The 13,678-nt window shown below is 39.1% G+C and overlaps 1 protein-coding gene across 1 annotated transcript in view; it reads right to left on the bottom strand.

Annotated features, from left to right (window-relative positions):
• The window catches only part of dnm1a (dynamin 1a), a 270,919-nt gene extending 261,951 nt beyond the window's left edge, over window positions 1-8,968 (bottom strand). Inside the window, exon 1 of the mRNA XM_047044701.1 lies at window positions 8,528-8,968. Within this exon, the coding sequence (XP_046900657.1) occupies window positions 8,528-8,688 (161 nt within the window). The 5' untranslated portion in view covers window positions 8,689-8,968. The remainder of the gene's footprint in view (window positions 1-8,527) is intronic.
• Between the last annotated feature and the right edge of the window lie 4,710 nt (window positions 8,969-13,678).

Raw genomic sequence — 13,678 nt, 5'->3', positions numbered from 1 at the left:
CATTGGATATCATTATTACATATTGGATTGGACACAAAGATTCTCAATCCTTCAGTGTGTAGCAGAGAGGATAGAGAGACTGACTTGTAACCTTATGCTCATGAGTTCAAATCCCCATTCAGCCTGTTGTTGGCCAAACATGAAGTAGTTTTGCTCTTTTGTTGTCCAACTCTCGATCTTCTAAAGTGTACATGTTTATAATATTTTGCGGAGGAACCTGCATCGCTGCTTGCAGCTATATTTAGGTTCCTCCGGTAGGAGGGAACCTATTGTTATTGTTGGTATTCTTATTAGGTTCCTCCGGTAGGAGGGAACCTATTGTTATTGTTGGTATTCTTTTTATTATTTTTCTTCTCCATGCGCCCCAATATCTCAAAAAGTCCCTTGTCATAAATTTTCTAATTTAACACATTGATACTACATTTAAGTGGGTACCCCCCACACTAAATATGGGCCACATCGGACTATAGGGGGCGCCACACGCCACGCCCAAAAGTCTGATTTTCAAAGTGATGGCATTTCCACCCCACTGCTCCAATTCTTCTGAAACTTGGTGTGTATGCCTAATTTTTCATGAGGAACAAAAAAGCCTCAAAGACCCATAAGGTCCGCCATGGTGGACTTTCCTGTACAGTGATAATTTGGGAAAACATTCAAAATTCCTCTTCTCTTGAACCAAAGGTCTAATTGACTTGAAATTTTGTACAGATATGTATCATTGGCGTGTTTAAAAATGTTACTTAAGGCAATTGAATAAAGTACAAAATGGCTGAAATGGATGTATTTATGTAAATGTACACATTGCCTCAATATGTTTGTGTCACTAAATCAAATTTATTTTTGAAGGATGGTTCAAACCTAATAGGCTTTAAGGTGACATGCCTTTGAAGTACCAGGCAAAGTTTCAACTTGATATGTCAAAATATGACTGAATTACAGCTGTTTGAACTTGGACCAAATCTAACAATGCTCGCCATTGGAGAAACAGCTTTTTATATTATCCAGTGATTGAACTTTGTGTATTCCATGCCTGGGAATTGCTCAATTGGCTGAGATGTTGTGCTGGTAAGCAAAGGGTTGTAGGTTCAAAACCAATCAGAGGCACAGTTTTGTATTTTTTATTCTGACAAAACAGTTTCTAGTCTTCCGATAAATCCTCCGGTGGTAAAACATAGAAATGCATGTTTACTTGAGCCCATCACAACACTCCAATCGTCTGTTTAGCGAGACTGTGTAAACCACTGCAAAACAAGCCAGGTTCACCACAGTAGCTAGCTACTGGAGGTCAGATGGCTGAGCCGTTAGGGAGTCGGGCTATTAATCAGAAGGTTGTTGGTTCGATTCCCGCCCGTGCCAAATGACGTTGTGTCCTTGGGCAAGGCACTTCATCCTACTTGCCTCGGGGAGAATATCCCTGTACTTACCGTAAGTCGCTCTGGATAAGAGCGTCTGCTAAAATGACTAAATGTACTTGTAGTCTACGCATGGTAGAGATAAAGCTAATGGTTATCTCTAATGAAGTAAATTGATTGTTCAGGTGGATCCCTCGTCTGTTGCACAAATTTGTTTCAGTAACCTAAGCCAGGACACATCCCAACTGATGCTAGGCATGGTTTGAAATTCCCTTCCATGACAAGTTATGGCACTCCAAACAACCTTTTAAAAAAAACTATAAGTAAGTTATTCTTTACAGTAGCAACCCAGTCATCCCGTTGTCCCATTTTCATAGGAAATGTACAAGCAGTTTCAACTTTGGCTGAATCTAACAACGCTTACCACAGGAGAAACAGCTTACTTTTTAATACAGTTACTGAACATGACACTACTGAACACAGATAATAGCTCAATGGGCTGGGATGGTGACCTGTAAAGTATAAAGTATTTGGTTGGAATCCAGCCATTATATTTTGGCCTGTCATAATTTTGATTATCTGTTTAGTTAAACAGGATGACATCATTCTGAAGTACCACAAACAATTTCACCTTGGTATGTCAAATATGATTGAATTAGAGCAGTTTCAACGTTGGCTGAATCTAACAACGCTTACCACAGGAGAAACAGCTTACTTTTTTATACAGTTACTGAACATGACACTACTCAACACTGATAATAGCTCAATGGGCTGGGATGGTGACCTGATGGTGACCTGACCTGACTTAGGTTGGAATCCAGCCATTATATTTTGGCCTGTCATAATTTGTATTATCTGTTTACAGATGATGTTAACAGGATGACATCATTCTGAAATAACCTGCTCTAATTCATGCAATTTCACCTTGAAATTCCTAACTTTTGTCCCAAAGCTGACCAAAGCTAATACTCTGCCCTTTCTATTCATACAGTCTCAACAGTTGGTGTGTAGCAGAGAGGATAGAGACTAACTTGTAACCTTATGCTCATGAGTTCAAATCCCCATTTAGCCTATTGTTGTTGGCCAAACATTAAGTAGTTTTGCTCTTTTGTTGTCCAACTCTTGATCTTCTACAGTGTACATGTTTATAATATTTTGCGGAGGAACCCGCATCGCTGCTTGCGGCTATATTTATTATTATTATTCTTGTAATTTATCTCATGAACACATTGGTAAAAAGCTTTGAAATTTGGCATATTGATACAACATGCCACAACTACATCCCAAACACAGACTGTCCCACATCAGACCGTAGGGGGCGCCACAGGCCACGCCCAAATGTCCACTTTTCAGAGTGATTGCATTTCCACCCCATTGCTCCAATTCTTCTGAAACTTGGTGTGCATGCCTCATTTTTCAAGAGGAACAAAAAAGGACCCATAAGGTCCACCATGATGGATTTTCCTGTAGAGTGATAATTTGGGAATAACTTCAAAATTCCTCTTCTCTTGAAGCAAAGGTCTAATTGACTTGAAATTGAATCAAGTACAAAATGGCTGAAAGGGGTGTATTTATGTAAATTTCCACATTAACTCAATATGTTTGTGTCACTAAATCAAATGTCATTTTGAATTATGGTTTTTCAAACCTAATAGGCTTTAAGGTGACATTACTCTGACGTACCGTACACAATTTCACCTTGGTATGTCAAAATATGATTGAATTACAGCTGTTTCAACTTTCGCTTACCACAGGAGAAACAGATTACTCTTTTTATACAGTAACTGAACGTACAATGCTTCAATACTGAGATTAGCCCACTGGGTTGGGACAGCGACCTGTAAAGTATAAGGTTGTAGGATTGAATCCAGCCACAGTCGTTTAGCCCGTCTTAAATTTGAATATCTGTTTAGTTAACAGGATGACATCGTTCTGAAGTACCAATGCGCAATTTCACCTTGATATGTCAAAAGATCATTGAATTACAGCTGTTTAAACTTGGGCCGAATCAAACAATCCGTGCTACAGGAGAAACGTCTTCCTTTTTTTGAACAGTAACTGACCACATATTTTCATCCTTGAGGGTAGCTCAATGGGTTAAAACAGTGTACTACAAATTGCAAGGTCGCAGGTTCGAATCCAAGCACAGTCTTTTGGCCTGTCATAATTTTGATTACTTGTTTAGTTAAACTTTACTACTTAACTACTGGGCATCTTTGAATCGTCATGTCTGTGACGTCACAAGAATGGTTAGGTACTGTGACTGCCGGCTGCTAGCAGTCATCAAGATTGACATTGATAGATTGTCAGGGAGAACAGAGGTAGAAATGGATTTAAACGAACCAGCTAAAACAAGGTGCAAAGTAGGATCTTATTGGCTGGTTGTTCAAACACATGTTACAAGACAGAAGGCATTCATTATCATGTCCTACCCAAGCAGCAACCGGTTTTACGAAAATGGCTTTTAGCTATACAGCGCCAAAGCCGCCAGTTGCCCCCAAATTCAGAGTTTGCAGGGATCACTTTACAGAAGTGGATTATATTTATAAACCTGTTAAATATGCTGATGTTACATACAAAAACTGGCGTTTTTTATATAGCTACGCTAGCTAGCTCTAGCTCCTAAATTCACATCTGATTGTAGCGAAAGCTAGCTCCGTTACTTAACGTTTTGTACACTGTAGTTTGTTTAACCTCGTATAGTTATCAACTCAACCAGTGAGCATGTTTCACACAACTTGAAGGGGCTACTAGTAACTGAAACTTACCAGCTATGTATAGGGCGCTCCAAACTTTCAAGTTCAAGTATTTTATTGTCAGATGCACAGACAACACAGGGTCAGGACGAGCACTGATATTCTTAGGACGGACAAGACAACTCAAGGCAACCTGGAATAGCATGACATATAAGTAGCCTACTCAGATCATACTATGATTCATAGGTTACACCTATGATAAGCTAACATAAAAGGTATTTCTCCTCACACAGCATTGGGAAAGAGCCTGTGCTCAATGATGAACGATCATGTTGGTGGACCACCAACACCGAGGTCATGCAGGTCTGCCTCTTTGAACAGATCGATTGTGTCTGTTGGCATTGTCGTGCAGTTACGACAAGTAGCTAGCTACATACACCACTCGGTGTTGTTCAACCCGTCAGTGTTAACTATATTTAAATCTTCCGACAAAACAACATATTCTGCATCACATGGAACAACTGCTGTCCTGTGGGTACATAATTACGTATTGGTTCGAAAGCATACGCCATAGGATGAACTGGGATAACTAGGTATGATGGGTCGATTTTCTTAAATTTTTTATGCAGTTTGGCAGGGTTGAAATTTAGCTCAACCGTTCTCGTGACGTCATATGTATACGTCATTTGAGATTGTGTCTTTGCTCCTTGCAACAAGCGCCATCTAGCGATCACGCCCCTTTGTGTAGACTATAAATACATTTACACTTAGTCATTTAGCAGATAATCTTATCCAGAGCGACTTACAATAAGTACAGGGACATTCCCCCCGAGGCAAGTAGGATGAAGTGCCTTGCCCAAGGACACAAAGTCATTTGGCACAGCCAGGAATCGAACTGGCAACCTTCAGATTACGAGCCCTAACCGCTCAGCCACCTGACTCCAGGTAGGTAGGTAAGTAGGGAAAATGGCTCGGCGTTTCTAGTGTTAAATATATCACAGTACTGGTAAATATAATGCTGTATAATGCACTATATTTCTGTACATTCTCTGTCATTATAATTATAAATATAATGCATTTTGAGTATTGGTATTACAACATCACAAGTCTTCATGAGTTTTTACAAGTGTCATGACTGCTTATACTCAATTATAACCAGTGTTGGGAACAACGCGTTAAAAAGTAACGCGTTACTGTAACTCCACTACTTTTGGCGGTAACTAGTATTGTATGTCATTACTTTTTTCAATTAAATAATGCAGTTACATTACTGAAATTTAAATGGGCTCGTTACTCGTTACTTTTTTCTTGCATGAATTCCCCAATTCCTGTTTTTAATCTAACTTAAACAAGTTTACGGTGACGCAGTGTATGAATGAATCACTCCGCATTTTAGACCAGCCCACACAATGGCCGACAGTTCGGACCGTGCAAGCTTTGTGTCATGGAAATATCAACATTATTTTTCCCTTGTCCAGGTCAAGGATAAAAATATACTGGTTAGTTGTAGTTTGTGTGCAGGTGCGAGAACTTTATCCACTGCGAAGAATAGTAATTATAATCTTCACAAGCACCTAGTAAAACAACACGCTTCTACAAAGCTAATCGTGAAAGAACCCAGTGCTAGCTCCGCTGATCAAGCAGTCAGAGCCACTTCATCAAAACAGCCCAGGCTTGATTTTAAACAGAAGTATTTCCAGTCTCTAAGCCAGGCAGAACTAAACAGACTGATTGCCAGGTATGTTGTCAAGACATGCGACCTATGTCAACAGTTGAGTCCGTTGCCTTCAGGCAACTAATGAGCAACATACAATGATATAACATTTGACAGTTGTCGTGTGCCACTGCAAGACTAAAATAGTATAACTTTCTGTGTGCGTTAATTTGATAATCTATGCAGTAACTAGTAAAGTAATGCAGTTACTTCTGAAATAAGTAACTAATAACTGTAACTAATTACTAATTTTCGGCAACGTTCCCAACTCTGATTATAACTGTATTGTAAATCGTTATGAGTGCATGTATAATGCGTTATCCATAGGACTTGAATAAAGTGTTACCATCATTTTTTGGGGTTCTCAAAACGCACATCTTTGAGTTCTGAAAATTACAACTTTGCAGGCTGCCCGGTTCTCAAGCAAATTTTTTTTTTTTACAGTGTATGGTTTAATGTGTATTACTTTATTATATGTATTTGCACTTTATGTTTTATTTTATGATCTATTGTTTTTAGTCGATTTGGATATGATTTTACTGTCTGTTACCAAATATTTGTTTATTTATTTATTGTCCTATTTCATTTTATTGATTTTTGTGAGAATGAGATAATGAATGATTCACAGAAATAAATGAGCTGTGGCAAGGTTAACCTCTCCTTCGTCTCTCCGCAGCGTCATCACACCTTTAGGCTACACAGTCTACCTTTAGCTGTGTGCCACTTGTTACCGCCCAGCTTCCCCTAGGGCTGGCGCTGGTAATATAAGCAACACACAAGCCCACATGGTCATTCTGCAATAAACGGGCAATTTCTACAACGGTTGTAGTGAACATGGATCTGTTCCTTGAATACAAAGCTGCAATTAAAACTTGCATGAATCATACAGTGTATAGCTTCATATTATATAATGTATAGCTTTTTATTAAATGTATTTTTTGTGTTCAACTATTACAGACATGGTGCAACGGCATGATGAGCAATAAGCACATAGAATAATAATTTCACTATCTAGGAAGTCTCCTGTCTAAAAATGAGATTGCCTGTTGTAGATTATGTGCACAACCACAGTTACTGTCTTAAAGTGAAATAACCAATAAAATAGCATGTAGCTGCCCAGAACATCCAGATTTATCAGACACCAGGGACCAATGAAATTGCGTGTTGTTAAAATGCTTTGGACCCTAAATAGATTAGAGATAATCCTGTTGAGTAGTGTCAGGACAACCTTAGATCCCTCTCCACTATGCTCTCTGTTCACTCACCGTTACTCCTACACGTCTATTACTATTACTTGACTTTTATTCCTTAACCCAAGCCATTTTAAACACATTTAAAAGCAAAGTATATATAAGGTCTGCCCCATTTCGCTTCATTCCTGCAAGAGGAATACAGCAATAGACATACAGTGTGTGAGAGTAGAATACATAATTGTACACTATTTATGCTTTAATGATGGTGTTTAACCCCTAGCCAAAACTAAAGAGTGGGTCCATAATATAAATTTCAGGGCTGATTTCAGTACACTAGATAAACCTAAGTAAACAAACTAAATTAGATGGTCTTTGTTGAATGCAACTTCCCCATTTATTAGTCCCTGGTAAGTGTCACCCAGACCTGCAATTGATCAGCTAATTAAACCCATGAGGCGTAAGAAGAATAGAAAATGAAAGAGTGAAAAGGACATAACAATTGAAAGATAAGGGACAGAGCAATGAGAACGAAGCCTTGGTTGAAAGAAGGTTTTCCTCCTTTGTATATCTCTGAGTGACGATTGTTTCTATTGAAAGTAAAAAAGATTGACAACAAGAGGATTACTGAAGGGCAACAGACTAAGTCCTAGTAGAGATAAATTATTAAAAGATTGTGAACGGGGGGTAGAAGGAGAAACAGACAGAAGCAGAGGGTGGGGTAGTGTCAAATAAACAGTTTTGTGTTATGTGTGTGTTTGAGATCGATTAGAGCGTGAGAGAAATATTCCTCATATAAACCAAATTCAAGAACAGGGTTTTGTGTGTGTGACCAAGAAATTCCATCTGATGTCAGCCCATCCTGAGACAGATAGCAAACACAGATTACATGAACGTCAGCTAGTCAGCACTCCTTTTTGTCAATACTACAGCAAACATTTGTCTAATGGCCATTGCGAGGCTTGCCCCTTGCATATCAAACTTCGGTCTTGTAAATATTAGAACAATATCAGGAAAGACAGTTTGAAGATGTCTTTGCACAGTGAGTTGATTGGGATTATCGTTAAATCAAATCAAAGAACGTGTATATCCTGTCTTTCATTTCTTTCGGTATCCCAAGGTCAGTAAAGACCAAATGTATCTAACAACCATATAAAGCTTTCTTATTCTTTTGTTCTTTTTTTACCAGGTATCAAAACATGCACGCATTATAAGATAATATTCAACTATTGTATTTGAAACTGTTAAATTGTTACCATATTGAATAGACAATTTACATAATAAATAAAATACTTATTTTTTACAGACAGGACCGCATGTCCATAGTATTAGACGTATTTTCTTGCAAACCATCCCTTTTGCTATATGAGTAAATTACGTGGCAAGACCTCCTTAATAAGAGTTTTACATGGGGTGGTTTAACAAAATCGACAGCCAATTCTCTCGTGACTATTTTTGGGATTTACGACAAGGTAGGCTCAAATGGTGCTGGGTTTGGATATAAAAAAAATTATTGCGGCAGACTCGCTTTACTCAGAAAAAGAATCTTAGGCACAGGGAAATTAAATTGCTTACTTTCCCACGAAGTTCTCCAACACCGAGCTTTTCCCGGCACTCTGTCCACCGACAACAGCGATTTGAGGTAGGTCCAATGTGGCATTTTGACCAATGGAGGAGAAAGCATCCTGCATTCGGTTCACCATAGGAATCAATTCTTCCATCCCCCTGTTCCCCATGATTGCTAGGAAACAGTTGCTCCTTCTGCAATACAACTAAATTAGGTTAAGTGTTCTCTGTATAACCGTAGCGCTTGTCTCTCCCTGTCTGTGTTTGCAATTCCGCAGTTTTTCACTTGCAACCTCATTAAATAAAAAGCAGTAAATGACAATGTATGCAACAACATACACTGGCTCCGCAACTACGTTGTCCGCTCTAAGCAAAGCCCTTCTTCTTTCATCGCTGTCTTTGAGAGCTATGCTCTGCTCATCTATCCAGCGCCTTAAATTAGATAAGGCTTGTTCGAGATCCTTTAATGTAGGCCCAGTGCCCCCCCCCCAACGCGCACTACGCGCTGTGCGCAGGGCACCAAGTCCTGAGGGGGCACCAAAAACTTGCCAACTGAAAAATCATCATAGTTATAATAATTATAATACCGCTATTATTTTAGTTGGCCTATATAAATATTAGGCACCTTATAGGCATGTATATCACAAAACAAGTAGAACAAGAGATAGCCTATATTATATTTCTCACGTTACGATGGTGCCCCCCCCCCCCAAAAAAAAACAAACAAACAACAAAAACAAATACACACTCAACTTCCCAAGCTCGCCGTGGGTGCACTTTCCTATCTCAGAAGCCTGACGAACTTTGACAGTAGGCTTGGTCAACTTTTCGAAAATGGCCTTAAAAAGGCAGGAGGAATCAGGGGCAGAAAAAAGAAAGAGAATGAAACTGCGAGATGATACCCGTGCATTACTTTCAGGTAAGTCCATGTTTAATCATTGTTAAATACGGGAAATGTGCTGCTAATTTAATGGTTAGTCTATGCATACACCTCGAACTAGCTGACGTTATTGACACTCAAATATGTTAGGTGCAAGCTAAATTGAGATTTAGCTGTTAAACATTATCTATGCATTTGACAAGTAACTGACGCTAGCTGTTACTTTACTTTACATTTTATGATGCTTTTATATTCGATTTATCAAATAGTTTTTACATGAGTAATAAAGGTGGAAAGCTCCTTAGCTGCATGCTTTCAGTTTTAAATGTTTATAATTTGGAAAACCAGGCAAAGAAACGTAAGGGTGGGGCTGAAAAATTAAGAGACAAAAAGACATCACCATCACTAGACAAGGTTTTACCAATTGAAAAACGGCTGTTTATTTTACATGATGCTCAAGTAACAATTTTGCACTGAAATAAAGGCCCAAAAAATGTGAAAATCCCGATGTGGAGTGTATTTTGTCTAAGGGGACCACATTCATGCCGATGCTAATTAATTATACATTTGATGACCAATTCTGCAGGTAACCAATTCGATTTGTTGTTCAAGTTTTATGTCTCGTGCTGTAAAATTATTGTTGTAAAATTACACTGGTGGCGTTGCTAGCATTCTTGATCTAGGATGACTAGTGAAGGTTAACTACTTAGGCCTACTTACTGAGAGTGAGGTCATGCCGGGAAATATCAAACTGAGGCTTTAACGTATCGACCGAGCTTTAACAAGGTTGATACGCCGAAACGGAAGTTATATGGATAGTAAAACTCAGACTGATCGCTTTTGCTCATTTTTAAATTTTCGTAGGAGGGCATACGGATCTGTATTGACCTGTGAGCAGGTCACCACGCGTATGGCATGACCGCGCATCAGCCAATCGGAACGCTCGTAGCCTACTCGTAACTTTTAACTCGTAACTCGAGTCCTTTGGTTTAACTGAAGTGTTGTCTCATGTGAGGCTGTTGTTTTTGTTTGTAATAAATAATGGAGTGTGATGATGAAGTACGGTATGGTTATTTGTTCCATTTCTTAATTGAATTTACAGAACAATTACTATACTGTGATATATACCGTAACCGTGATATAAAATTACTCATACCGTGATAGGAGATTTTGGCCATATCGCCCACCCCAAGTTAGTATAGTGTACTATTTATTGTTATCTGTAATTTAGGAAGTTTTAGTATTAGGGTTAGTATAGTCGATTATTAATTGTTATCTGTATATTTAGGAAGTTTCACTTATTTAAGCTCAGCATAGATGTAAGTTATGTTCTGTGTACTTATATGTTATGTTATGCCAGGTGCTTGCGTTGTCTTGTCTTAAGAATTTCAGTGCCCAACCTTGTGTTGTTCTGTGTACCTGACAAATAAAAGACTTGAACTTGAACTATAAAACACGCCCAAACTCTGCGTGATTTCCCCAGCGCCCCATTACTCCAAAATGCCTGAAAACCCATAAGGTCCGCCATGATAGATTTTGCTGTACAGTCCAAATTTGGTACAACCTTCCAAACACTTCTACTCATGAACCATAGATCCAATCGACTTGAAATGAGTTACAGATGTGTAGAATACATGTCTTTACATAGGGTGACATGGAATGAGAAATGCAATACAAAATGGCTGAAAAGGGTGTATTTATGTAAATGTCCACATTGCCTCAATATCTTTGTGTCAATAAATCTAATATAATTTTGACTCATGGTTTTTCAAACCAAATAGGGTTCAAGACGACATAACTCTGAAGTACCGTAAACAATTTCACCTTGATATGTCTACATATGATTGAATTCAATTGAATTGCTCCACAGCGCTCGCTCCAAATTCTCACAGGCTCATCCTGCTCCTTGACACTAGGGTTGACCACCTGTCCCGCTTTGCGTTGTGTCGCACAACATTTTCACCCCTTTTGCCGCACGTCGCATATTGAATATGCTGTGCGATACAGCGCAAAGAGGGACAGGTGGTCAACCTACTTGACACCATATACTTAATAAAGAGTAGACGCCTCATTGGCTGCTGGGCGCGAGAAATGCGGCCGCCATCTTGGAAAGGTCCAATTCCCAGTTGCGTAGCAGCAGAATAAACAAGATGCCGCAAGACTGTGCAGCATACTCATGCTCTAATCGGCGAACTATCTTAAATAGGGATCAGGGGATTACTTTTCACAAGTAATATTTACCATTACAGTACTATTTCTTGCATTTTGTGAATAGAATCTAACCAGAGTTGAGAAACACTGACTTGGATGACACAACTGACACAAGAATGCTATTGGAGAAATAAAATAAATATTACTGGTTTAACATTGGCCACCAAATTTTACACAAGTGGCACCGACTGTAGGTATCAGGGCAGTCGCTACTTGTACTCTCATTTTATCATGTTATAATTTAATCCAAAACTGATCCGCTTTGTTATCATTTTTAATGCATCACTTACTGATTATATTTGTTTTTTTAGAGAGCTGTCCTTGCGCTATCCTTTGTTGTATATAAGTCTAGATATCGCTGTGTAATCGCTCACCTATGCACACTTTTCTAATTGGCCCTCTAGGTGACACTGTTTTCCCTTCTGGATATAGTGTTTCGTGTTGAAACATTTGCTAAATGTTATAGCTCTTGGCTAGTAGTGTGCATTCAATACATTATGTTATGTAGGCCTACTTTGTATGTATTTTAAGAATGTGTATGGTTAGGCCTACTAGTAAATTTTGTAATGCCGAGGGAAACTATGGTGCAAAAGAAAAGAAAAAGGCAATTTGTTGTTCCATTGTCTTTTGCAGGAGCGAAATAAATGACAAAACCCACTGAGTTGTGCCTGTTGATGCCCTGAACATATCTGTTACATGTTTGACAGACAAAAACATATGTAAAAAGCTTCAAGTAGACTCTAATGTTATAATAATAATATTGTAATCATATATTGTTTCTTCTACTTATTAAAATGTCTGACTTGACTGCCACTATCTGTTTCTGCTTCTCTATTGTCATGAAAATGACAATAAAATACACTTGACATGAATAGTAACGACAGTTGTATTTTGCCACCAACTGAGTTTGCACATTGCCTCTTACATTAAGGAATGTTGGCAGTGAAACCAAATTGCGCACAATACTGAGGCAACGCAAGCGCAGTGCAAGGAAAGTTCACAGAGCTCCAAGCCAGACTGATATTACTGCATTTATTTGTCTCTAGTCTGCATCCCTTTTTAGTATTGCAATTGTGACCACCAACTTCATACTAATAGCTAACTAGCTAACCAACATTGCATTTGAGAGCAGCTCGCATGAGCATCCTTTGACCTACTTCACTTAGGCCAGAGCCATAGAAAAAGAGAGTTGCGACACTTCCATAGACTCCCATTGTTATCGAGGAATGCGGAAGTTAAGCGTGTCTCATGCAACCTATAGTTCCAAACATTGTATTTTCCACCGTTGAACCCCATTCATTTTCAGTGTCTACGAAGTAAGTTAGCTGGTAAATTGATGAAAATCATGCATTTTTTCATATTTCAACCACTACATATCAATTGTTATGAGTAGTATTTCATATGGCCAACTTAAGATAAACATTTTCGTAAGATTATAGCTTGTGTTGGGGTTTTTGTGACCTTGTGACCTCAAGAGAGGAGTCAGCTAGGACGGGGGCAGATGAGGATAGGAAGAGTGTTTATCCCCATGTAAGGAGTCAGATGAGGAGAGGAAGATTGTTTATCCCCGCACTCAGGGGGGAAAGAGTGAGCTGGGAGAGTCACTCTCCCCCTCCCGTTAGAATGTTCTTTCCAGAGAGGAAGTCAGGTCAGGATGACCTGATGGGGAAATGTTGTTCGTTGGAACCACGAGTTGGGTAAGAATAGCCACGTGAGGGTTGATATCTGTTTATCTTGAACCAACTGTGTGGGGGTCTGGTGATGGGAAACAGATGTGTGTGTGACGTAGTAAGACGGTATAAAAGTTCTTGTCTGTTGATTACATGTGGAACTTCCCTGGCTAGGGAGGCTCGGCGTATGAGGGACTTCTCTGGCTAGAGAAGCTCTGCGTGTGATTCCAAAATACCTAACAATAAACGAAGCCTTTGCAATCAATCTCCTGACTCCAAGCCTGTTAATTCTTGCTTCACTAAAGAACCACTTTCGAGGCTCCAACAATTGGTGACCCCGACGTGATTCGCTACATCTACATTTAAGAAGGTAGGCAATGAAAAAAACCTGTAAAGAAC

This window comes from Hypomesus transpacificus, chromosome 22 (assembly GCF_021917145.1).
Source record: "Hypomesus transpacificus isolate Combined female chromosome 22, fHypTra1, whole genome shotgun sequence".
Classification (NCBI taxonomy): domain Eukaryota; kingdom Metazoa; phylum Chordata; class Actinopteri; order Osmeriformes; family Osmeridae; genus Hypomesus; species Hypomesus transpacificus.
This window is presented reverse-complemented; position numbering and strand designations above follow the sequence as displayed.